At 44.2% G+C, this 24,119-nt stretch overlaps 1 protein-coding gene across 1 annotated transcript in view; it reads right to left on the bottom strand.

Moving 5' to 3' along the window:
- LOC126162751 (ATP-binding cassette sub-family C member 4-like) overlaps positions 1–24,119 on the bottom strand; it is a 386,365-nt gene that overhangs the window by 292,502 nt on the left and 69,744 nt on the right. The window contains exon 3 of the mRNA XM_049919433.1: positions 6,495–6,629. Coding sequence (XP_049775390.1) covers positions 6,495–6,629 — 135 coding nt within the window. The remainder of the gene's footprint in view (positions 1–6,494; positions 6,630–24,119) is intronic.

Genomic DNA, 24,119 nt, shown 5'->3' with positions numbered 1-24,119 from the left:
GAAAGGATACCAAAGTTGCTGAGTGGAGCAGATTAAATTTGTCCATGAAAGAAGAGGCTTACAAAGTTCGAGCGTTTCTTGTGAATTGTAGTATGGGACGCTTACAAGGTGGGATTTACAGAAGAGCTAGGAAGATCCAAGGATGAGGAGCACATTTCGTCACCGAATAGTTTAGCAACGGTGAGAGCGCTACGGCGATCCTCAACGAACTGCAGCGGCAGACGCTACAAGAGAGGCATTGCACATCAGGGTGGGGTTCAATTCTGAAGTTCTTAAGAGAGTGCGTTCCGAGAAGAGTCGGGCAACATATTATTTTCTCCTACATACAAGTCGCGAAATGGCTACGACGAGAAAATCTTAGGTAGAACTCAAGTAGAGGTTTACCGGCAGTGGTGCTTCCCATGCACCATTCACTAACCGAACGGAAAGGAAGCATATTATAATGGTGCCATGAGCACTCTCCGCCAGATACCGTAACGTTACTTGTGAAGCGTAGTAGTTGACGTAGAAAGCCATTACACGAAAGAATCCTTCAACATAAACAGAATGATAGCATAAGTTATAACTATAGAAAACATTCTAATAACAACGATGAAAACCATTTAAAGCGTCCTATAAAATAAACTGTCTTTTAGGATAAAATGTGGCATTTTTTTATAACGTTCATCCAACATTTCCATTAGTGTTATCTAAAACATGACTCCTCCGCTAATCCGAATAAGCAAGTCTCCCTATGACGTTACAGAACACTTATGGTGCTATAAGAAATACGATACCGTAGCTTTACTTATTTGTTCCTGTAGAAGCTTCTATAAAGTTTGAAGATCGTCAATACCAACTCAAGTAACGTTAATGACTGCATAAGTAGTTTCCGAACGTACAATAAACTGTAATTTGACTTTAGATGTAGCTTCTGTCGTAAACAAACGTATCAATCAGCCACATAATAAATGAAACATTGCACTAGCGTATCAGCGTAATAAAAGTGCGTGACATGTATATATTATTGAAACGTAAGCTACAGAATTCCGAATAAAACTGCATATAACTGTTAATTATGAGTATTTACTCGTATACAACTAGAAAATACACAATACCTAGAGAATCTTTTTTTTTATACAGGGAAGTTGTGGCATTCAAAATTCAGTCGAAAAAAGCTTAATGATGATCAATATATGAACGTATTACACCAATTCCTCTTGTGTAAAAATGAAAAATGCGGCTCGCATAAAGCAAATTTTAAAAAAATGTATTGTAGCTGTATTTTTTTCAAGTAATTTAACCAACTGACACGGAACTTAACCACCATTATAATGGTTATCATAGCATATCTGTTGCCAGAACTAACAAAGAAGTTACAATGAAGCTGATAATTCATTACTTAAGACCTGATACAGGTAAAAATTAATTTACATGAAGTATAAGAATCCTGGTGATATAACTAAAAATATTCTGCAAGCAGAATTTTTCCCTGTTTTACACTGGCTTCAGTATACAACGATGGTTCTAAGAGGCACACCAGTGTGCAAAATAGAAGTTACTTCATCCAGGTTTCGAATTCCAACGATTCGGGTTATCTCGCAAAGTGTAAAGATGAATAAAAGCCTTAATTCACCTCATAGATGACAATTACAATTTTTTACGCACCTCGTGACAATACACACACACACACACACACACACACACACACACACACACATGTACATGGTACATGACTCTTAGGAGGGGGGAGAGAGAGAGAGAGAGAGAGACAGAGAGAGAGAGAGAGACAGAGAGCGTCGTATATACAATTTTGTTTTTGCAGTGTGTAGCGAAAGACAGCTCAAACAACAAATGCTCATCAAGGGTTTTCCAGCGAAGCCCATTGCCGACAGAGTGCGTCTGTCTGATTCCCATTACAAACAAAAACATTCTTCAAGCGGAATTTTATCTGTCCATTCGTCCAAACTAGTGTAGGCGATATTTGTTTTATCGATATGTTTTAACAAGGATAGTAAAACCTGAAGAATAAGCACTATCCTAGCAGCGACTGACCAGCGCTGCTGCATGGCGGTAGCAATCAGCGCGATCAGGGCACTGCTCAGTCGCCGCTGGAATACTGCTTAGTGTTCGTGTTTTACTGTCTACATTAATACTGTCTACAATAGTATCGTATATTGATAAAACGAATATCGCACTAGGCTAATTTGGAATTGCTCTGTCAACTGAGTACGGAAAATTTGCGCTTTAGTAATCAATTTTTTTGTTACGGGAAGCAAACCGACGCCTGCTATCGATAATGGCGTCGCATGAAACGCTTGGTGAACAGTATTTGTTATTCCTGACTCCAGCAACACACTGCAAATGCGAAATTGCTAATAACTGCCGAAACACCAGAGAAAATCCGACTTACAGCTCTTAGGAGGGACACACTACGTTAAGTATATACAGGGTGACAGTTATTGAACTACATGAGGTAAAATCGTCATAACTTTTGAAGGGTTTGCGTTAGGATGTTCAAACTGCGCGGTTGGCAGCGGGGCGTGTTGGGAATTAGTATGCGTATACGCACGTGCCTTGTTGTTGTCGGCCATTTGCACTTGATGGGTTCGTCATTAAGCAAAATTGGCGCATTTGGGGGACTGAGAAGCCGCATTTCGCGATCGAGAAGTCTCTCCACCCTCAACGGATGACTGTGTGGTGTGCAAAGTCCAGTCACAGAATAATCGGTGCGATATTCCTTCATGACACGGAGACCACCGAACGGTACTTGAAGGTTTTGGAAGGTAATCTCAACCCCGTTATCCTGCATTCGACAAGATGTGGTTCGTGCAAGACGGAGCTCGACCCCATCGAAGCAGGAAAGTGTTGGATGACCTGGAGGAGCACTTTGGGCCGCATTCTGGCTCTGGGGTAGCCAGAGGCCATTGGCGTGGGCCTCGATTGGCCGCCATATTCTTCGGATCTGAACACAATGCGTCTCCTTTTTGTGCGGCTGTATTAAAGAGAAGTTCTATAGCAGTAATGCAAAAACCATTGCTGAGTTGAAAACAGCCGAGTGGTTCTAGGCGCTTCAGTCTGGAACCGCGCGACCGCTACGCTCGCAGGTTCGAATCCTGACTCGGGCATGGATGTGTGTGATGTCCTTAGGTTAGTTAGGTTTAAGTAGTTCTGAGTTCTAGGGGACTGATGACCTCAGATGTTAAGTCCCATAGTGCTCAGAGCCATTTGAACCATTTGAAAACAACCATTCAGGAGGTCATCGACAGCGTCGATCTTCCCACTCCCCAGCGGGTCCTGCAGAATTTCGCTATCAGTCGGAGCCACATCACCGCCAATGATGGCGGGCTTATCGAACACGTCATAACGTAAATTTAAATATGTGTAGTGACGTTTACATGTTGAATTAAGTGTGTGCACGCCGTAGTTTGAAACTAATTTACGGTTTTTGCATATAATTCAATAGTTGTCATCGACTGCCTGAAAAAAAAAATACTGAGCACCCAGAAGGCAACGACGAAGTGAAATTTCACGAATTCAGAAAGTGTGTGATGTTTTTTCAGTAATTTCAAAATCGAGTCAAAGTTAAAAACAACTTGGCAGTATGAGCCCACTTATCAGTATGACGTTGCACCCACTCTGGCCAAGAGGCAAGCACTGATTCAGTTGGGAATTGTGTCATAAAGCCATTGTGTTTTTTCCTGAGGCGAGCTGGGCCGCAATTGTTGTAACTGGTCCTTGATATCCTCGACAGTGGCACTGGGACGGAATCTACGTCCGATCTTAGCCACACATGTTACGACGGTGACAGATCTGGTGACTTTGTTGGCCACGGGAGTATCTCAGTATAACATAGACAGTTCATAGAGACAGTTCATAAGACGAACATTGTCTTGTTGAAAAATGGCACCATGATACTGCCGCATGAGTTGTAACACACGAGGACACAAAAAGTCCGTGACATACCATCGTGCGTCAAAGTTCCCTCCATCAGCACCAGCCATGACCTGAAGTCAACCCCATGTTCCCCCACACCACGACGGCACCAGTAACACCACTGTACTGCACCTCTCCCAAACAACGGTTGAATGAGACCGTCCTGCATGTTGCCGCTGTACTCAAAGACGGTGGTCACCAGGCGAAGTGCAGAACTAAAATTCACCGCTGAACACAATACTACGTTATTCATCAGCACTCCTTGCTTGCTGGTCACGGCAGCACTCTGAACACAACAGTCTGTGTTGTGACATTAACGGCAGCCCAGGCGTGAGATGATAATTCCTTACGCGGCTGCTGCTAGTCTTTGAACAAAGATATGGGAGGACGCAAAATGCACGTCGATTACCTATTCTCGGATGACAGGCGCACAATGAAGGAGCTAAGACGTGCTCGGTACAAAATACTCCGATCCTCCGTTGTGGGGGTCAGACATGGTCGACCGGGACCTTGACGACGCGTGCCCTCACGTTTCCATGCAGTTCAATAACGGTCCACTGTCACATCCGAACACCCCACAAATCTGTATATTCGACCACCCGGCCAAATAAAGACCAACAACAAGGCCCCTTTCAAACTGTCTCAGGTGCTGATAGAGCTGTCTCAGAGAAGTACGCGGCGTCTCCGTCTCCCTCACAGTGTTCGCTCAGCAACTAGCGCTGTCCGCCTCAGTAGCTGTGCAGTCAGAGCGGTGGATTCCTAACTGATGGGTCCCGGGGTCGATTCCCGCCCGGGTCAGAGACTTTCTGCACTCGGACACTAGGCGATGTGCTGTCCTGATGCTCGTATCATCATAATTGACATTCCACTCTTGAGATGGTTATATGGACACGACCCGGATGCAAGTTAAGAAAAAAAAATCTAACGCTGCTCACGCTGCTTATATACACTACTGGCCATGAAAATTGCTTCACCACGAAGATGACATGCTACAGAGGCGAAATTTAACCGACAGGAAGAAGATGCTGTGATATGCAAATGATTAGCTTTTCAGAGCATTCACACACGGTTAGCGCCGGTGGAGACACCTACAACGTGCTGATATGAGGAATGTTTCCAACCGATTTCTCATACACAAGCAGCAGTTCACCGGAGTTGCCAGATGAAACGTTGTTGTGATGCCTCGTGTAAGGAGGAGAAATGCGTACGATCACGTTTCCGGCTTTAATAGAGGTCGGATTGTAGCCTATCGCGATTGCGGTTTGTCGAATCGCGACATTGCTGCTCGCGTTGGTCGAGATCCAATGACTGTTAGCAGAATATGGAATCGGTGGGTTCAGGAGGGTAATACGGAACGCCGTGCTGGCTCTCAACGGCCTCGTATCACTAGCAGTCGAGATGACAGGCATCTTATCCGCATGGCTGTAACGGATCGTGCAGTCACGTCTCGATCCCTGAGTCAACAGATGGGAACGTTTGCAAGACAACAACCATCTGCTCGAACAGTTCGATGACGTTTGCAGCAGCATGGACTATCAGCTCGGAGACCACAGCTGCGGTTACCCTTGACACTGCATCACAGACAGGAGCGCCTGCGACGGCGTACTCAACGACGAACCTAGGGGCACGAATGGTAAAACGTCATTTTTTCGGATGAATCCAGGTTCTGTTTACAGCATCATGATGGTCGCATCCGTGTTTGACGACATCGCGGCGAACGCACATTGGAAGCGTGTATTCGTCATCGCCATACTGGCGTATCACACGGCGTCATGGTATGGGGTGCCATTGGTTACACGTCTCGGTCACCTCTTGTTCGCACTGACGGCACTTTGAACAGTGGACGTTACATTTCAGATGTGTTACGACCCGTGGCCCTACCCTTCATTCGATCCCTGCGAAACTCTACATTTCGCCAGGATAATGCACGACCGCATGTTGCAGGTCCTATACGGGCCTTTCTGGATACAGAAAATGTTCGACTGCTGCCCTGGCCAGCACATTATCCAGATCTGTCACCAACTGAAAACGTCTGGTCAATGGTGGCCGAGCAACTGGATCGTCACAATACGCCAGTCACTACTCTTGATGAACTGTGGTATCGTGTTGAGGCTACATGGGCAGCTGTACCTGTACACGCCATCCAAGCTCTGTTTGACTCAGGCGTATCAAGGCCGTTGTTACGGCCAGAGGTGGTTGTTCTGGATGCTGATTTCTCAGGATCTATGCACTCAAATTGCGTGAAAATGTAATAACATATCAGTTCTAGTATAATATATTTGTCCAATGATTACCCGTTTCTTGGTGTAGCAGTTTTAATGGCCAGTAGTGTACCTGACCAGACCTGGCTACAAGACTGAACATGAGCAACACAAACTCATACTGGTGGCCTTTCGACCTCACACACACAATTACAATCTAACGATTTAATACCCACCGATGTCGTGTTTTCTTAAATATGCGAAGTTACATTGAAATCGAACCATGTCTTCTGGGTGCTTCACTTTCTTTATCAGTTAGTGTGTAAAGTACAGCTCATATTGCTAAAAGTGTTAATGCTCTTTGCCGACTATACTTACCTCAATACAACGAACTCCGCAAAAGACAGGAATGCACAGAAAGTGACAGACTTCCAGAAGGTAACCACCAGAGCCTTCATGAGGCTCGGCTTACGGTCACGAGTCTTGGACTTCTCCAGTTGTTTCTCCCAGTTTCTGCAATCAGAAACAAAGTTTGCTTAGGCATCGTTCTCATCGTCAAAAATAAACATGGTTTGGCTGATAAATTCTGGTTGCTCGATTATCTGCTATTGTCTTTCACGTAGGTTGCTCAGAAACAACAAGCTTATTTCTAGAATGAATTTTTCACTCTGTAGCGGAGTATGCGCTTTTCTCAAACTTTCTGACAAATTACAACTGTGTGGTGGACCGTCATTCTATCCTGAAGTCTTGTATTTCTCTGGAGACACTCCTGCCTATTGAATTATACGGCCTATCTCGCAACCCATCCTCAGAGCGTTCATTTTAATAGTAGCCCTCATCTAATAGCTCTCCTGGAAGAAAGGAATATTGGTTCCTTAAGTTGTGCAAGTTAGTTTCTGTGAACTCTACTCCAGTTTGGACCTAGAGTAAGTTGAGTATGTACTACAGAAACGATCTCGAAAAGTATGATCTGTTTGCGAAATGCACGCTGGCCCGGCAGACAGTTTTAATTTGGCAGTAAGTTTCAAGCAGGCAATATAGCCACTTAAAAATTATCAATATCATTCTTTCTCTCTTTCTTTTTCTTCGTTTACCACGAGATGAGAACACTTAACAATTGAAATAAGACGTTCATAATTCATACTCAGTAATTACTACACTCCTGGAAATTGAAATAAGAACACCGTGAATTCATTGTCCCAGGAAGGGCAAACTTTATTGACACATTCCTGGGGTCAGATACATCACATGATCACACTGACAGAACCACAGGCACATAGACACAGGCAACAGAGCATGCACAATGTCGGCACTAGTACAGTGTATATCCACCTTTCGCAGCAATGCAGGCTTCTATTCTCCCATGGAGACGATCGTAGAGGTGCTGGATGTAATCCTGTGGAACGGCTTGCCATGCCATTTCCACCTGGCGCCTCAGTTGGACCAGCGTTCGTGCTGGACGTGCAGACCGCGTGAGACGACGCTTCATCCAGTCCCAAACATGCTCAATGGGGGACAGATCCGGAGATCTTGCTGGCCGGGGTAGTTGACTTACACCTTCTAGAGCACGTTGGGTGGCACGGGATACATGCGGACGTGCATTGTCCTGTTGGAACAGCAAGTTCCCTTGCCGGTCTAGGAATGGTAGAACGATGGGTTCGATGACGGTTTGGATGTACCGTGCACTATTCAGTGTCCCCTCGACGATCACCAGTGGTGTACGGCCAGTGTAGGAGATCGCTCCCCACACCATGACGCCGGGTGTTGGCCCTGTGTGCCTCGGTCGTATGCAGTCCTGATTGTGGCGCTCACCTGCACGGCGCCAAACACGCATACGACCATCATTGGCACCAAGGCAGAAGCGACTCTCATCGCTGAAGACGACACGTTTCCATTCGTCCCTCCATTCACGCCTGTCGCGACACCACTGGAGGCGGGCTACACGATGTTGGGGCGTGAGCGGAAGACGGCCTAACGGTGTGCGGGACCGTAGCCCAGATTCATGGAGACGGTTGCGAATGGTCCTCGCCGATACCCCAGGAGCAACAGTGTCCCTAATTTGCTGGGAAGTGGCGGTGCGGTCCCCTACGGCACTGCGTAGGATCCTACGGTCTTGGCGTGCATCCGTGCGTTGCTGCGGTCCGGTCCCACGTCGACGGGCACGTGCACCTTCCGCCGACCACTGGCGACAACATCGATGTACTGTGGAGACCTCACGCCCCACGTGTTGAGCAATTCGGCGGTACGTCCACCCGGCCTCCCGCATGCCCACTATACGCCCTCGCTCAAAGTCCGTCAACTGCACATACGGTTCACGTCCACGCTGTCGCGGCATGCTACCAGTGTTAAAGACTGCGATGGAGCTCCGTATGCCACGGAAAACTGGCTGACACTGACGGTGGCGGTGCACAAATGCTGCGCAGCTAGCGCCATTCGACGGCCAACACCGCGGTTCCTGGCGTGTCCGCTGTGCCGTGCGTGTGATCATTGCTTGTACAGCCCTCTCGCAGTGTCCGGAGCAAGTGTGGTGGGTCTGACACACCGGTGTCAATGTGTTCTTTTTTCCATTTCCAGGAGTGTATTATTGCGTAACTTTTTACAGCAAAGTTGTTTCTCGTGATCTATATTTTGGTTATGTTATGTCACATCAGGAAATGTTACAGTTTGTAACTTACAAGTATTTTTATTTTCTACGTCAGTAAGTTACGGTTAAATGAGTTTTCTTGGTAAACCTAACGTTTTGTCCCCTTCTACAGGGGCTGGATAAACATATGGAAACACCGGGAGAAATGCATGTTTCAACATACAGTAAATGCAAATGCTAGCCAAGGCTGCGAGTTGCGCTGTTGTATTCAACCACGAACGGCATCTGTGCAATGTCCTCAATACGTCGCAAGTGTCGATTATGGTCAGAACTGTGTTCTGCGTAGTCGCGAGTGTATTGTGTCGAAGCTAAGTGAATTCGAACGTGGGAAAATTGTTGGTGGTCTTATGGTGGGTGCACCCGTAACCAAGGGAGTACAAGTTTTTGATGATTCAAGAGGTACCTTATCGAAGGCAAACCTCAAAGTTTTTATTTCTTAAGGTTTGAAGTTTGCCGATGACATTGTAATTCTGTAAGAGACAGCAAAGGACTTATAAGAGCCCTTGAACGGAATGGATAGTGTCTTGAAAGGAGGATATACGATGAACATCAACAAAAGCAAAACGAGGGTAAAGGAATGTAATCGAATTAAATCGCGTGATGCTGTGGGAATTAGATTAGGAAATGAGACGCTTAAAGTAGTAAATGAGTTTCGCTATTTGTGGAGCAAAATAACTCATGATGGTCAAAGTAGAGAGGATATAAAATGTAGACTGACAATGGCAAGGAAAGCGTTTGTGAAGAAGAGAAATTTGTTAACATCGAGTATAGATTTAAGTGTCAGGAATTCGTTTGTATGGAGTGTAGCCATGTTTGGAAGTGAAACATGGACGATAAGTAGTTTGGACAAGAAGAGAATAGAAGCTTTCGAAATGTGGTGCTACAGAAGAATGCTGAAGATTTGATGGGTAGATCACATAACTAATGAGGAGGTATTGAATAGAATTGGGGAGGAGAGGAGTTTGTGGCACAACTTGACTAGAAGAAGGGACCGGTTGGTAGGACATATTCTGAGGCATCAAGAGATCACCAATTTAGTATTGGACGGCAGCGTGGAGGGTAAAACTCGTAGAGGGAGACCAAGAGATGAATACACTATGCAAATTCAGAAGGATGTAGGCTGTAGGCTGCAGTACGTACTGGAAGATGAAGCAGCTTGCACAGGATAGAGTAGCATGGAGAGCTGCATCAAACCAGTCTCAGGGCTGAAGACCACAACAACAAACAACTTATCGGAAGTTTATACAGCATACTGGGAAAGCGGAAATACTTCATCCTCTAAGCCACAACACGGACGGAAGTGAGTGCTAAGCGATCGCCACCGATAGTCATTGAAGATTGTGACGAAAAACAAGTGGACGTCAGCTACAAAAGTCACTGCAGAATTGAATCTTGCACTCTCCAACCCTGCCAGCACCAAAACAAGAAGTGAACACCATAGGCAGGGAATTGCACTCATCAGTAATGCAAATGCCCATACCAGGAAAGCGGATCCCTAAACCACGAAACCTGGACTGTATAGCATTGGAAGAAAGTCATTTGGTCGGATGAGTCTTGTTGCACTCTGTTTCCGAGTTTACATCCTAAGAGTGAAACATGGCAGGGGTTCGGTGATGATTTGGGCAGCCATATCGTGGTTTCCCCACGGTTACTCTCTAAGGTCGCATTTCTGCTAAGGATAATGTGACCATTTTGGCTGATCAGTCCCATCCCATGGTAAAATGTTTGTTACCTAAAGGTGGTGCTGTGTTCCAAGACGACAGGGCCCCTGTCCACACAGCTCGCAGCGTTCATGAGTCGTTTTGTAACTATAGACTGTCTCATCTTTCTTGGCCACCATAGTCAACGGATCTCAACAGTATTGGGCCTTTATGGCCTGCTTCGGAAAGAAGGTTGCATGATCGCTATTCACCTGCATCATTGTTACCTGAACTTGCCACTATTTTGTTTTGCAGGAATAACTGTATAACATCCCCTTGAAAGTTATACAGAACCTGAATTTATCCATAATAATGTGTAGCGATTTTAATGTTTCCATATTTTTGTTGGCCGTCTGGGACAAAGGGGGTTGGAGGGGGCAAAGCGAGTGGTTTCGATTCACTGCACACAGTGGTTCGTTCGCAGGCGACTTTCGATTCACTGCACACAGTGGTTGGCAGGCGACTCTTAAGTTCATCAAGAAAATCCATTGTGGTGGGGACTATAATTAGACGACAGTGAGCAGGTTCATGTGGATGCAGGTTTGATAGTTGTGCAGAGTTGAAGAGACTTGCATAAGGCTAGGCGCAAATTGAGACGCGTATAGCGCGTGTGGTGTGACGCAGCGGAGCGCGCTTTTTTGTAACATCACAGGTTCAAATGGGACCGCGCAAATTCCGACGCGACGCGACTGGGACGCGACACGCGCCTGCGCCGCGTCTCAAAATGTTCAAATGTGTGTGAAATTTTATGGGACTTAACTGCTAAGGTCATCAGTCCCTAAGCTTACACACTACTTAACCTAAATTCTCCTAAGGACAAACACACACACACACACCCATGCCCGAGGGAGGACTCGAACCTCCGCCGGGACCAGCCGCACAGACCATGTCTGCAGCTCGGCTAATACCGCGCGGCGCGCCAGGTCTCGCGGCGTTGTGGTTGAGGCACAGTTTCTCGCGCCGCACGTCGCACGTGCTTCGCTAGCACCGTGGGAAATCTGAGGAGGGGAGCGGAAAAGCAGCACGGCCATAATTATGCTCACATCGGAACGGCGCATACGTGCAGTGGTAGTATTGCCCATACGATAAATTTTGCCTTACTGTGTACTAAATTTTATTGCCTTTGGCTAGTGTTTCGTTTTTGGCCATTTAAACGCTCCAGCTTTCTTCGTTAGTACATTATACTTTCTTGTTATTTACATCTGTATAGATCTGTGGGTAATGTTTCGTTTTTGGCCATTTAAACGCTACAGCTTTCTCCGTTAGTACATTAAACTTTTCTGTTATTTATATCTGTATAGTTCTGTTTTGTTTTTCTTCTGTCAAGAAAAATGCATACTTCAGTAACTGATGAGCCATTGGCCGCTGGAATTGTATCATATGCCTCCGCGATGTTTTCAGATCGCAAGAAGGGACAGAAGGTAGTGAATAAGGAAGTTAGGAATATTATAAAATCATCTGATTAAGAAGCAAGGTGGGAAAGTAAAACAAGTTTATCTTATCGCTGCCTAGTATGCTGGCGTATCTGTACGATCTGTTACAAAAATTTAGAAAGGGATAACCTCGACAGGTGTGATCCCTTTGTGCTACTGGCGAAAAGCGTCCAAGATCGGAAGAATAGAAGTCTCACTGTGATTGCTTGGATATATGGATGTAATAATGTAATACGACACGCTATACTACATGCCTGTGAACATCACATTTCCACTGGAAGCTAGAAACAGTCGAAAAGCAGTCACAAATAACAATGTTTTAATTGGTTCGCCGTGATGAGAAAAAGCATTTCAATTGTTGCATGCACATTATTAACATTAATAAACTAATTATACTACAGGCAACGCAAATGAAGAAAATGGTCGTTATTATTACGAAAGTAGGAATATCCTAAAAGAGTGTTAGGATTAGATATATTTAATTTGTTGAAATGTACTGCTGACGAAGGCAGATCTACCTTCATGACAATGTTTTTCGAACTCCAACTCATAAGGCACACATGGCTAGCTTGTGCATTCCTATCGCGCGCATTAGCGAGATCATGGGCACCTCGCCACGAAGCTGACATATAACGCTAAAAGTAAGGCAAAAATAAATTATTTTCAGTGACTAGTTTCTGTAAAATCGTTTGAGAAAGATAACAAGTTGCGCGCGCTTCGGTTCAGTCAGCGCAGAGCTTTGCCAGTCGGCGCGTGCGAAGTATGTGTGGTGTACGCGTCGCAATATGCGCTGGACCCTCGCGACCCGTGCGGCACGTGCGTGTCGCGCTGTAGTGTCGTGTCACGTCACACGTGCTATGCGCGTCTCAATTTGCGCCTAGCCTAAGGTAGACGAGCGCGGAAACCTGCATCAAATTTATCTTCAGTTTGGAACAACAACAACAACAACAACTGCACCAAGAATTGGCAATGTCTACAGCACACATTTTTAAATATCCTCTTACAGATAACGTAGAAAATATACGTAGTAGACGACAAATTTATTGAAAAACAAATTTAATCAGCAGTTTTCTTTTAAAGAAACAACGTTTACACTCTTAACCTTTGAGTCCAAAGCCTGTTTGATCAATTATTACTTTGCCTTTCCATTTCAACGTTTATCTGGATTGCAATAAGTCCCCAAAGCATTCCGTTATAAATCGTAATCGAAATAAAGAGTGCCTGAGCCTATAATGATACTTAATTGAATTACAGGCAGAGGTATTGATATTTGTTCGTTCGTTTTAGTATGCAGTTGATTCAGAACAGATACACTCCGGAACCATCGGCCTCGGTCTCTGACTGGCACACACACACACACATACACACACACAAACGCGCGCGCGAGCCCAAGCACGCACACACGCACGCACGCACTCACGTACAACAGACAGACATACACTGGTAGCAAAACTTAAGGGTGAAAGTAACTTTAACATGCTAGGACATTGCCAAGTAAGATAGTTCGATTGGACATGGACCACACGTAGGAAGAACTGTTATGTTACACTATAGTACAGAAGACAAGATATGTAGAATCCGATCAAGAGAAATGACACTTTTACTGAAAGGCAATAATTACGCTGAAGTCACTGCGACACATGATGTCTCCTGGACATCACAAAAGGTGGTACACGGTTCTTAACAGGGTGTGTGACCACGACAGGCGGCAGTGCATGCTCTGAAACGCTCTCGCCTGCTGGCCACAAGGTTGATAAGGAGTTCTTGTGGTAGGGCACTTATTCCTCCACCAGAGCGGCTGACAATTGCTGGATGGTCGTTAGTGCATGTAGACGTGCAACAACAATTCGTCTTCCCAATGTTACCCACACGTGCTCGCTAGGATTTAAGTCGGCGAAACGGACAGGCGTTCTTCAACGCGGTCGCTCATTGTCGTGCATAAAACTGAAGTAGGGGCAAATACACCCCTGGAAAGACTTGATACAGTGTTGCAATAACGTTGGTGGGTAAGTGTACCGAATTCAAATATCTGGAAGTCAGTGAGTCTATGCGGCACTATGCCTCCCCACGCTATAACACCAGGACCTCCGAAACAATTATGTTCGACAATGTTCGTGGATGCACCTCTAGCCATATGAGGATACGACCAGCGTTTGGTGGCGCAGGTATTATCGTGTGGGAGACATAGTGCCGCATGGGCGTGCTGACCTGGTTAATGTTATAGTGGCACACCTTACCACTGTGCGTCTTTCCAGCGCTGCCTTCGGCCCTGACTTCATTTTTATGAATAACAATGCGCGATCGCATCGAACAGCGCCTGCCCATTTCCCCGACTTAAAATCCCATCGATCTCGTGTGAGAAGCATTGGGGCGAGGTATTGCGACACGTCCACACGCATTAACGAGCAACCAGCAGTTGTGAGCCTTGCTAGTGGAGTAACGGAACGCCCTACCACAAGAAGTCCTGGCCAACCTCACGGCCAGCACGGGAGCACGTTGCAGAACATGTTTTGTCATCCATGGCGATCACATACCCTGTTAAGAACAATGCCTTGGTTTTTTTTTTTTTGTAATGTCCAGAGGACCATCATAATTCTGTCCGTCTCACTCGGTATTTCTCTCAATTACCTTCTGCTGCATTTCTTTCTATTTACGAGGGTTGGAACTTAAATAGTGGCAACTATTTATTCACAACCGATACAAAAGAGTTACATGTTTGCCCCTGTTTAGATTAGATTAGATTTACTTTCATTCCAATTGATCCGTAGTGAGGAGGTCCTCCAGAATGGAGAACATGTCAGAAAGACAACAATATACGACAAATATTTACAACTCAAACAAATAAGCTAATGTACCATTCCACAGGTCCCAACTGGAATGATCGTCATTTTTAATGAACACTATATGAAAGAGTCATTTTACAAATACTAATGCACTCAATTTAAAATAAAAGAAGTTTTTTTTATTTATTTATAAGGTAATAAACGTGTAATACAACTACTATAATGAAACTTCCTGGCAGATTAAAACTGTGTGCCCGACCGAGACTCGAACTCGGGACCTGTGCCTTTCGCGGGCAAGTGCTCTACCATCTGAGCTACCGAAGCACGACTCACGCCCGATACTGACAGCTTTACTTCTGCCAGTATCCGTCTCCTACCTCCTTCGAGTCTCGGTCCGGCACACAGTTTTAATCTGCTAGGAAGTTTCATATCAGCGCACACTCCGCTGCAGAGTGAAAATCTCATTCTGGAACTACTATAATACTTATTTACAATGAACACATTACTGCACTGAAATGGTGCACACACACACACACACACACACACACACACACACACACACACATACATACATACATACACACTTATTTCCAATGAACACATTACTGCACTCAAATTGTGCAGAAGTTATATTGTACTTTATATATATATATATATATATATATATATATATATATATATATATATATATATATACAAATCAGTTGGTTCTACTGAGAAATTCATCAATGGAGTAGAAGGAGTTGGCCACCAATAAACCCTTTAGGCTTCTCTTAAACTGAATTTCATTGGTTGTTAAGCTTTTTATGGCGTTACTGTCCTCCGAAGTAGTCACCAGCGTTATTTAGAACCCGTTTCCAGCGATGTGGAAGGCGTAGTATACCGTTAGCAGAGACTGTTCTGTTGATGATGCGAATAGAGCGGTCTATAGTTATGGTGATTCTCGTGTACGACTGTGATGGTGTTATCCTAGCGCATTACGTTCCTCCACGGCAGACCGTCAATGCACAGTATTACTGTTCGTTTTTGGAGCATCACCTGCGACCAGCTTTGTGAAAGAAGCGGCGACACTTTCTGCGCAACCCACCCATCATTTTGCACGACAATGCGCAGGCGCATACAGGGCAATCTGTGGCTGCTCTGTTCGGTCGCTGGGACTGGGAAGTACTGTACCATCCACCATACTCCCCGGACTTAAGTCCTCTGACTGATTTGATTCCGAAGATGAAGGAACGACTTCGTGGCATTCGCTTCAGAACTGTTCCAGAGATTCGACAGGCAGTAGACCGCTCCATTCGCGCCATCAACAGGGCTCTGATAACGGTATACTACGCCTTCCACATCGGTGGCAACGGATTCTACACAACGCCGGTGACTACTTTGAAGGACAATAACACGTGCAAACATGTAACTCTTTTGTATCGGTTGTGAATAAATAGTTTCCACTATTTAAGTTCCAGTCCTCGTATGATCCAACTTTCATCGAACTATGTTACTTGGCAGTGAGACATCACGTGAAGGCCACTTTCGTCCTTAAGTCTTGCACACCAGTGTATATGCATACACACTAGGCTTAAACAGTTCTGCTTGAGACATTTTTTCTCAGTAACAAATTCACTCCGCACCCAGCTCCAATTAAGCTTTTTAAGAGGCTTCATTTGGTGGTAAGGCAAACTCTGAAACTGGATTTCCTCTTAAGAATATTGCCAAATTGCAGACAGACTCTTAGCTCGCTCGGATGTTGCCTGACAAATACACGAATTTTAAAATAACCTGCTTTTTGCGCTTGTGGAATGTGAAAAAATGTTAGTGTCCATTCGATATAAGCAGATAACAAAATTGTCCGACTGTGACGCACCTTATCGCCATACAAGAGTACCGAAGAAACTGAAAAGGGGTTGTCTTACGGACCAGTATGATCCTCGCGACGCACTCCTAAACTCCAACGAAGAAGCAGCCCTTTAAATAAAAAATACTAACTTAAAGACATCGAAAATTAGGGCCTTCGACGGTATATTGAGACTAAAATTGAGAGTGCAGTCTATTTTGGAAGTGTATAATCTTGCATCTTCTGTCCTGAATCATTTTTAATTCCCAGCTGTCTGGATGCTGCAGCACTGAAACGTAAATGGGGAAGCTAGCTAGTATTTAAACAGGCTTGAAAATGCAGAAAAAATAAAAAGGAAAGCAGTTAATGCTCGTGTTATTTATTTTTATTTCTGTTTCGTGGATACTGAAGGCGCGTTGTATTTGGTCAGACTCTTCCCGACGTCATCAGGGGCAGTCGGAACAGTCTTCCCACAGGATCTGGCGTATTGTGTATGATATTTTGGACAAATATCATGCAAAATTAGCAGTTTGCACTGCCTGAAAACGAAGAAGGTTACAAACAACTGAAAATCTGGATATCTACAAACGTGCGTCGGACACATGGCCACCGTAAGCCAAGTAAGCGGATAAGCACCTTCCAGTCTAACCCAGTTTTTGTCACTATAATACGAAGCAATGAACAACGGTTAGACAACATCTTGGCCGATGAAACTGCTCTAAATGAAAGACATTCACAGTGGATGCAACAAGATTATTTTGTACAGAAGGTTCTGACTGAAGGTTATCTATGCTCAGAAAACAAATTTACTGTTTTAAGTGCGAACAGCGAATCTGTATGGATTGCTGACCCTCGGAAACATGTCTATACTTTTAATTTCTGTAAAGTAGTTACCATTTCTTCCCGATAATTGCTAAGAATAGTTAGGATATGCATCATGCAATACACAACGGTAATTTTTTTTTATTTTGACATAAATAATATTAATACCTTAGTGTGCTCATGATCTTTTGCTAAGAACAGTCGGAAACTACATCATGCAATACAATTATGCCAGTCATGTAAATAATAATAAGTAAAGTTCTTTACTGAATGATATAGTTCCTAATAGTTATGAATACTTTTCAATAGCGCCTACACAAAATATTTTAGCGAAGTATTTTTATATCATGTAATAAGAGGCTCTAGTGAAAAATGAAATGCGTCTCCTATTTTACGTGTGCGAACGTGGCGAGTAATTTTCACTAAAAATGTGCCTTACTTGGACCTAACAATGGGACATCATGACCTTCTTCTGTGACATTATTGCTACGCGTCTGTTTCATTGCAGACGAGGCACATTTTATTGTCATTTCTGTCTGCCACAGTTATATTCCCGCAAACTCCTACTCTTTGTGTGGTCTGTATTTTTTTTAATTCTGTGAGGGCCCTCTTTCGTGTTCGACGAGGACTGCACAGACGTTCCTGTGCAGTGAGGCGCCAGTGGAAGTAAGTGGCTGATTACTTCCAAGAAAGTGAGAAGGTGGCCAGGATACCAGATCGAGACTTTCGCTTCTTTTATACAGTAGTCGCTACAAGAAACCAACTTTCACCCTCTGATCTGTCAGCAAAATAAGAAAATCTGCTGTGTCCTTCCCTCATTGGTGATGGTTCACGAAAGTTACAATATATTGGTGACAGACGTATGTCATGAGGGAGGACGAATTGTTGTGAGAGTTGTAAGGTGCCAAATCACAATTTTAGCCTGGTAAATGTTGATATCTTTTCTAGGACATCTAAGTCTACATGACTGCTCCGAAGTTCGCACTTAAATGCCTGGCGTCATCGAACCACTTTCACATGTTTTCCTACCGTTCCGCTCTCGAATAGCGAGAGGAAAAAATAAGCACATCTTGCCGCGCGATCTCTGATTTCTCTCATTTTATTAGGATTAACCATTCTCCCTAGATAGGTGGACGTCAACAAAAGATTTTCGGACTCGGAGGAGAAAGTTAGAGATTGAAATTTCGTGAAAACATCTCGCTACAACGAAAAACGCCTTTGTTTTAATGATTGCCACCGCAACTCGCGTTATCATTTCCGTGACACTCTTGCCACTGTTTCGCGATAATACAAAACGATCTGCTTCTATCTGAACTTTTCGATGTTTTCCGTCGATCCTATCTGGTAATGGTCCCATATCACACAGAAGAACTCTACCAGAAGAGGGATAAGCTTGGTGTGGACAGTCGCTTTAGTAGAGTTGTTGCATCTTCTGAGTGTTCTGCCAATAACACGCAGGCTTTGGTTCATGTTTCCGACAACATTCACTAAGTGATCGTTCCAATTCAAGTTACCGTAGTTATAATAAATAAAATGCACAACTCATGATAGCTTGCTTGCTTGGCTCTGAGCACTATGGGACTTAACTGCTGAGGTCATCAGTCCCCTAGAACTTAGAACTACTTAAACCTAACTAACCTAAGGACATCACACACATCCACGCCCGAGGCAGGATTCGAACCTGCGACCGTAGTGGTTGCGCGGTTCCAGACTGTAGCGCGTAGAACCGCTCGGCCACTCCAGCTGGCCCTGATGATAGCGTTGTAAGCCGAAAACGGGTTAACCTGAATAAATTAATCCTGTAGAACATAAGCAATATAATGCATTTCATTTATTATTATGTCGTTCTACCAAGAATCGACGGAAGAAGCACTGAATACTGTTCGTATTTGTTAACTCTAGGTACTTACTTTAACTGACAGCCTTTAGATTTATGTGATTTATCGTTTAACAGAAATTTAACGTATTTCTTTTAGTACGCATGTGGATGAACTCGCACTTTTCATTATTTTTGGTTAATTGCCGCTCTTGGTACCACACGTATATCCTGTCTGCATCTTGTTGCATTTGGCTTTTATCTTCTGATGACTTTACTAGGAGGTATATGACAGCACAATCGGTAAACAATTTAACAATAAGGTGAATGCTAAGTTTGTCTCGTAGTTACTTCGAGCATTTGAATAGACGGCGGTGAGTTTGTTAATCCTTGGATACGGATCTCTTGGACAGATAATGATTAAAGTCAACAATGTTTTGGGAATTCGCCCTACGCAGAGGTGATCCTTTTTGTTTCAGGACCGCATGAACTATTCGTGTTGGAGCAGAGGGGTACATCGACGGCCCTAAAATTGAAATATTATTTTACAAATTCTAACGGTTGTGCGCCAGGGTCCATCAAGGCTGGATTTCTGAAGAATAAGGTGCTGGAAAGACCTACAGATGCTGTTAGAGCGGAATGAGGACAATTGCGATCTTTTAGGCTTTTCGACATCTTCAGCGAGGTCCCTAGAAGCTTTATGTTTGTGCGGAAGCAATAATACACACAAACAATAATGATGAGAAGGCATCCAATCTTCCCACTTCTAAGGAATCCTAAATATGTTTCTTCCAACTATTTACGGAAACGCTGGAAAACCGGATGCGAAATACGGGATAGGGGCTGTAGACTCGTTTCCCGTGAGCACTTCAAAGTGTACAGTTCCTCTGTTTTTGTTACTTGTTTTTAAAAGCAAAGATGCCTTCTTGAGGGCCGTTGTCGTGCAAAGACAATTATTAGCAGAAAAATATGAAGGTACCGTTTAGTATTTGTCAAAATAATCATTTTGTTTTACGTTCTGTTGGAGCCGCAGCGTAGTATACGTCGGTGCTAGACATTATGGAAATGAATACTCCAAACCAGCTTTAATAAGTTAATGGTTTTTAATATTTTACATGACAGGCCTGTTTCGGCTTATTGCCATTATCAAGTGAATTCCGAAATAACAATAGTAAGACTATCTGTTCGTACATTGTGACTGTTTTATGTTTACGTTTGCGCTGGTACTTGCGTCTAGTTGGAAGTGGCGACCTTATTGCATCTATAGTAAACTATTTCTGTCATGTCTCGGTAAGTATAATAGCTCTTGTAGTTATCGAAACATAAAAACACGTTTTTGTCAGATATTTTGACAGTATTTTAACAGTTCAGTGTTTACTATGATGCTATATGTTTCCAAAGTATGTACAGCTTACCAGAGATGGAGTTACCTATCGTTGTTCTCATTTTCCTTTAAATTATGTCTACAGTCCGAAGCTCTTTCCATGTCCACGTTTGCATGCTAATACGTAATAAGGAACTGCGCTTCCATCTTCAGAAAACACAATTTGCCTTGTTTTACTACCCCCACATGTTTCGGAAAAGTTTCTCCAGCTTTTTATTTATTATTTTAGTATAACATGTGCTCGCAAGTCTGTTTGGTATTTTCAGAACAACTGTAATTATAGCCTTCCACTGTTTAAGCTTATTAGTACATGTTGCTGTTCACAAGTCTGGTATTTGCAGTACAGCTATAATTATTGTCTTCCAGTATGTCATTTTTTGTACATCTCATGTTTTCGTGTTTCTACAGAGTGTTTTATTGTTTTTATAACGTTCACACAGTGAAACAGCGTGTGTCAATAAGCACAAAACGCGAGATTTACAAAAATTACATACTGGAAGGCAATAATTGCAGCTGTGCTCCAAATACCAAACAGCATTATGAACACCAATATATAATAATAAGATAATAAATGAAAACTCATTGAAGATAGAGAAACTTCTCCGAAACATGTGTGGGTAACGAAACAACGGAAATTGTGTTTGCTCGAGGCACAACCACGTTTCCTTATTACATATATGTCAAAACTTGAAACCGTGAACCAAATCAGGACTCGAAACTTAATACTCGCTATTAGAGGCGAGTCTATCAATTGAATTAGCTGAATGTACATCAAGGACCGACCTGCAGCATAAACTTGCCGCTCTGACGTCTCCCTTCGATCTAAATAGCGAGCTAGCGAAGGTATAATTGGTATGCCTGTCCCTGCTAAATTTTCGTTCCAGGATCTTCAGTAAACTCAACGTATTAAAGATAACTAATTTTTCGAAGTGAATAAGGCGATATGTATTTTAGTGAGAGATCGGAGATATGTCAGTGCAGGAACTGCTTCACAAGACTACCAATAAGGTCCGAAAACATCAACGAAGGGAAAGTAAAGGTCATATGCATTATTCCAGGATCTCGCACGTGTTCGGTAGAAATTTTCACTATCTGCGGTGTGGGAAAGTATATCTAGAGTTCAGATTGTCTAACTGTTACACAATTGTGTCCACCATAAGAGCAAACCACTCGTAACAAAAGTATTGATCCACTGATTAACACCTTACTTATATTATTCGGGAGGTACAGTGCTCTAATTCCTGTCCGCCCATTATGATTTAGTTTCTCGCAGAGCGTGTACATTATTTCGTGACACGGACCGGCTGATTCATACGAAAAGCCTACGGTAGAGACATTGCGCCATCTCTCTCCAACTGAATTACTGATTTCTCTCAAATCTAAAAAATCGACGCGAAGACGGGTTTCAATCTTTCTTCTTTCCTGAGAATTTCAGACGCTATACTAGCGTGAAGAGGTGCGGACCAAAGACCATAACAACAATGAACAGAGATTGAGATGACGGAAAAGGACCAACACAACGTTATAAAAATAATTAGCTTGGGATTTGTCATTCGCTTCCAGTTGTTGTGACATCAGGAAGCAGATACGTAAGAAATAAATGTCCACGCATTTCCAGCAGAGAGTGACTTAGTACTTATTCCATTCGTTGTAACTGCCGTCTGCTTCACGTCTGCTGTGCAGCGAGCTACCATAATTTAAGTATTAACTGTAATTTTCTTACTTGTCACTTCTTCTTCCGTGTGTATTTGCTTTTAGGAAGCTTTAATTGTCGGGTGCTATTAATAGTGTTCCATAGATGTCGTGTTTGTTTTGAATACAGTATCCCTTTTGTCAACCATAGTGCCAGTAGTGCTAGTGTTTGTTTTCAATACAGTCCAGAGACAGGTAGTGCTATTTTCATTGTTTTCTACAAGAAGTGGCTAGCAACCACAGTTTAGTGAATAAACAGCCGCCTTTAGTGAATTAGCAGTCTAGTTAAAGGTTGATTAACTCTCTTCAGTAAATTGATTCCTTAGGATGGATAGGATGTGTGACTGCTGTGTACGGACGCAGGAGGAGCTGGCCACTGTTCGCGAACAGCTGAGCGTGTTGATGGCCGCGGTGAGCCGTCTTCAGGCTGCTGCCTCGGAGTGTAGCGGCAGTGGGGAGTCTGGTGTGTCGCAAGGTACACCCCAGGTGTTTCATGCATCACCCACTGTCCCTGCTGTCGAGACAACTTCGCGGGTACCGGGCGCGGTTGGGCCACCCTCTCCCCAAGGGGAGTGGCGGGTTCAGCGGCGTTCGCGGCGCACGAGGCGGAGGATCAATGTGGAGGCTGGCCGTGGGGCATCGCCCGCTCTGCCTGTGAGTGGACATGCGGTTGCTCCTTCAGCAAGGTCCGAGCAGGCACACGGGGGGAGGGGTTTATTAATTATTGGGAGCTCCAACGTTAGGGGGGTGATGGAGACCCTTAGGGAAATAGCGGGAAGGTCGGGGAAGAAGGCCAGTGTTCACTCTGTCTGCTTGCCGGGGGGTCTCATCCGAGATGTGGAGGAGGCCCTACCGGCAGCGATAGAGAGCACTGGGTGCACCCGACTGCAAATTGTTGCTCATGTCGGCACCAATGACTCCTGCCGTCTGGGTTCAGAGGTCATCCTCAGTTCGTACAGGCGGTTGGCGGAATTGGTGCAGGCGGAAAGCCTCGCTCGCGGGGTAGAATCATAGCTAACTATTTGTAGTATAGTTCCCAGAACCGATCGCGGTCCTCTGGTTTGGAGCCGAATGGTAGGCTTAAACCAGAGGCTCAGACGATTCTGCGGAGATCTGGGGTGCAAATTTCTCGACCTCCGCTATCGGGTGGAGAAATGTAGGGTCCCCCTGAATAGGTCAGGCGTGCACTACACGCCGGAAGTGGCTACAAGGGTAGCGGAGTACGTGTGGAGTGCACATGGGGTTTTTTTAGGTTAGAGAATCCCCTCCCTAGGACCGACAAGACGCCTCCTGAGACGCGGCAAGGTAGGAGTAGGTAAAATGCAACAGGGAATAACAATATTAATGTGCTAATAGTAAACTGCAGGAGCGTCTATAGAAAGGTCCTAGAACTGCTCTCATTAATAAACGGTCACAACGCCCATATAGTACTAGGGACAGAAAGTTGGCTGAAACCAGACGTAAACAGTAATGAAAGCCTAAACTCAGATTGGAATGTATACCGCAGAGACAGGCTGGACAGTGAAGGGGGAGGCGTGTTTATAGCGATAAGAAGTGCAATAGTATCGAAGGAAATTGACGGAGATCCGAAATGTGAAATGATTTGGGTGAAGGTCACGGTTAAAGCAGGCTCAGACATGGTAATTGGATGTCTCTATAGGCCCCCTGGCTCAGCAGCTGTTGTGGCTGAGCACCTGAAAGATAATTTGGAAAATATTTCGAGTAGATTTGCCCACCATGTTATAGTTCTGGGTGGAGATTTTAATTTGCCGGATATAGACTGGGAGACTCAAACGTTCATAACGGATGGCAGGGACAAAGAATCCAGTGAAATTTTTTTTGAGTGCTTTATCTGAAAACTACCTTGAGCAGTTAAACAGAGAACCGACTCGTGGCGATAA

The sequence above is a fragment of the Schistocerca cancellata genome, chromosome 2 (assembly GCF_023864275.1).
Source record: "Schistocerca cancellata isolate TAMUIC-IGC-003103 chromosome 2, iqSchCanc2.1, whole genome shotgun sequence".
Taxonomy (NCBI): domain Eukaryota; kingdom Metazoa; phylum Arthropoda; class Insecta; order Orthoptera; family Acrididae; genus Schistocerca; species Schistocerca cancellata.
This window is presented reverse-complemented; position numbering and strand designations above follow the sequence as displayed.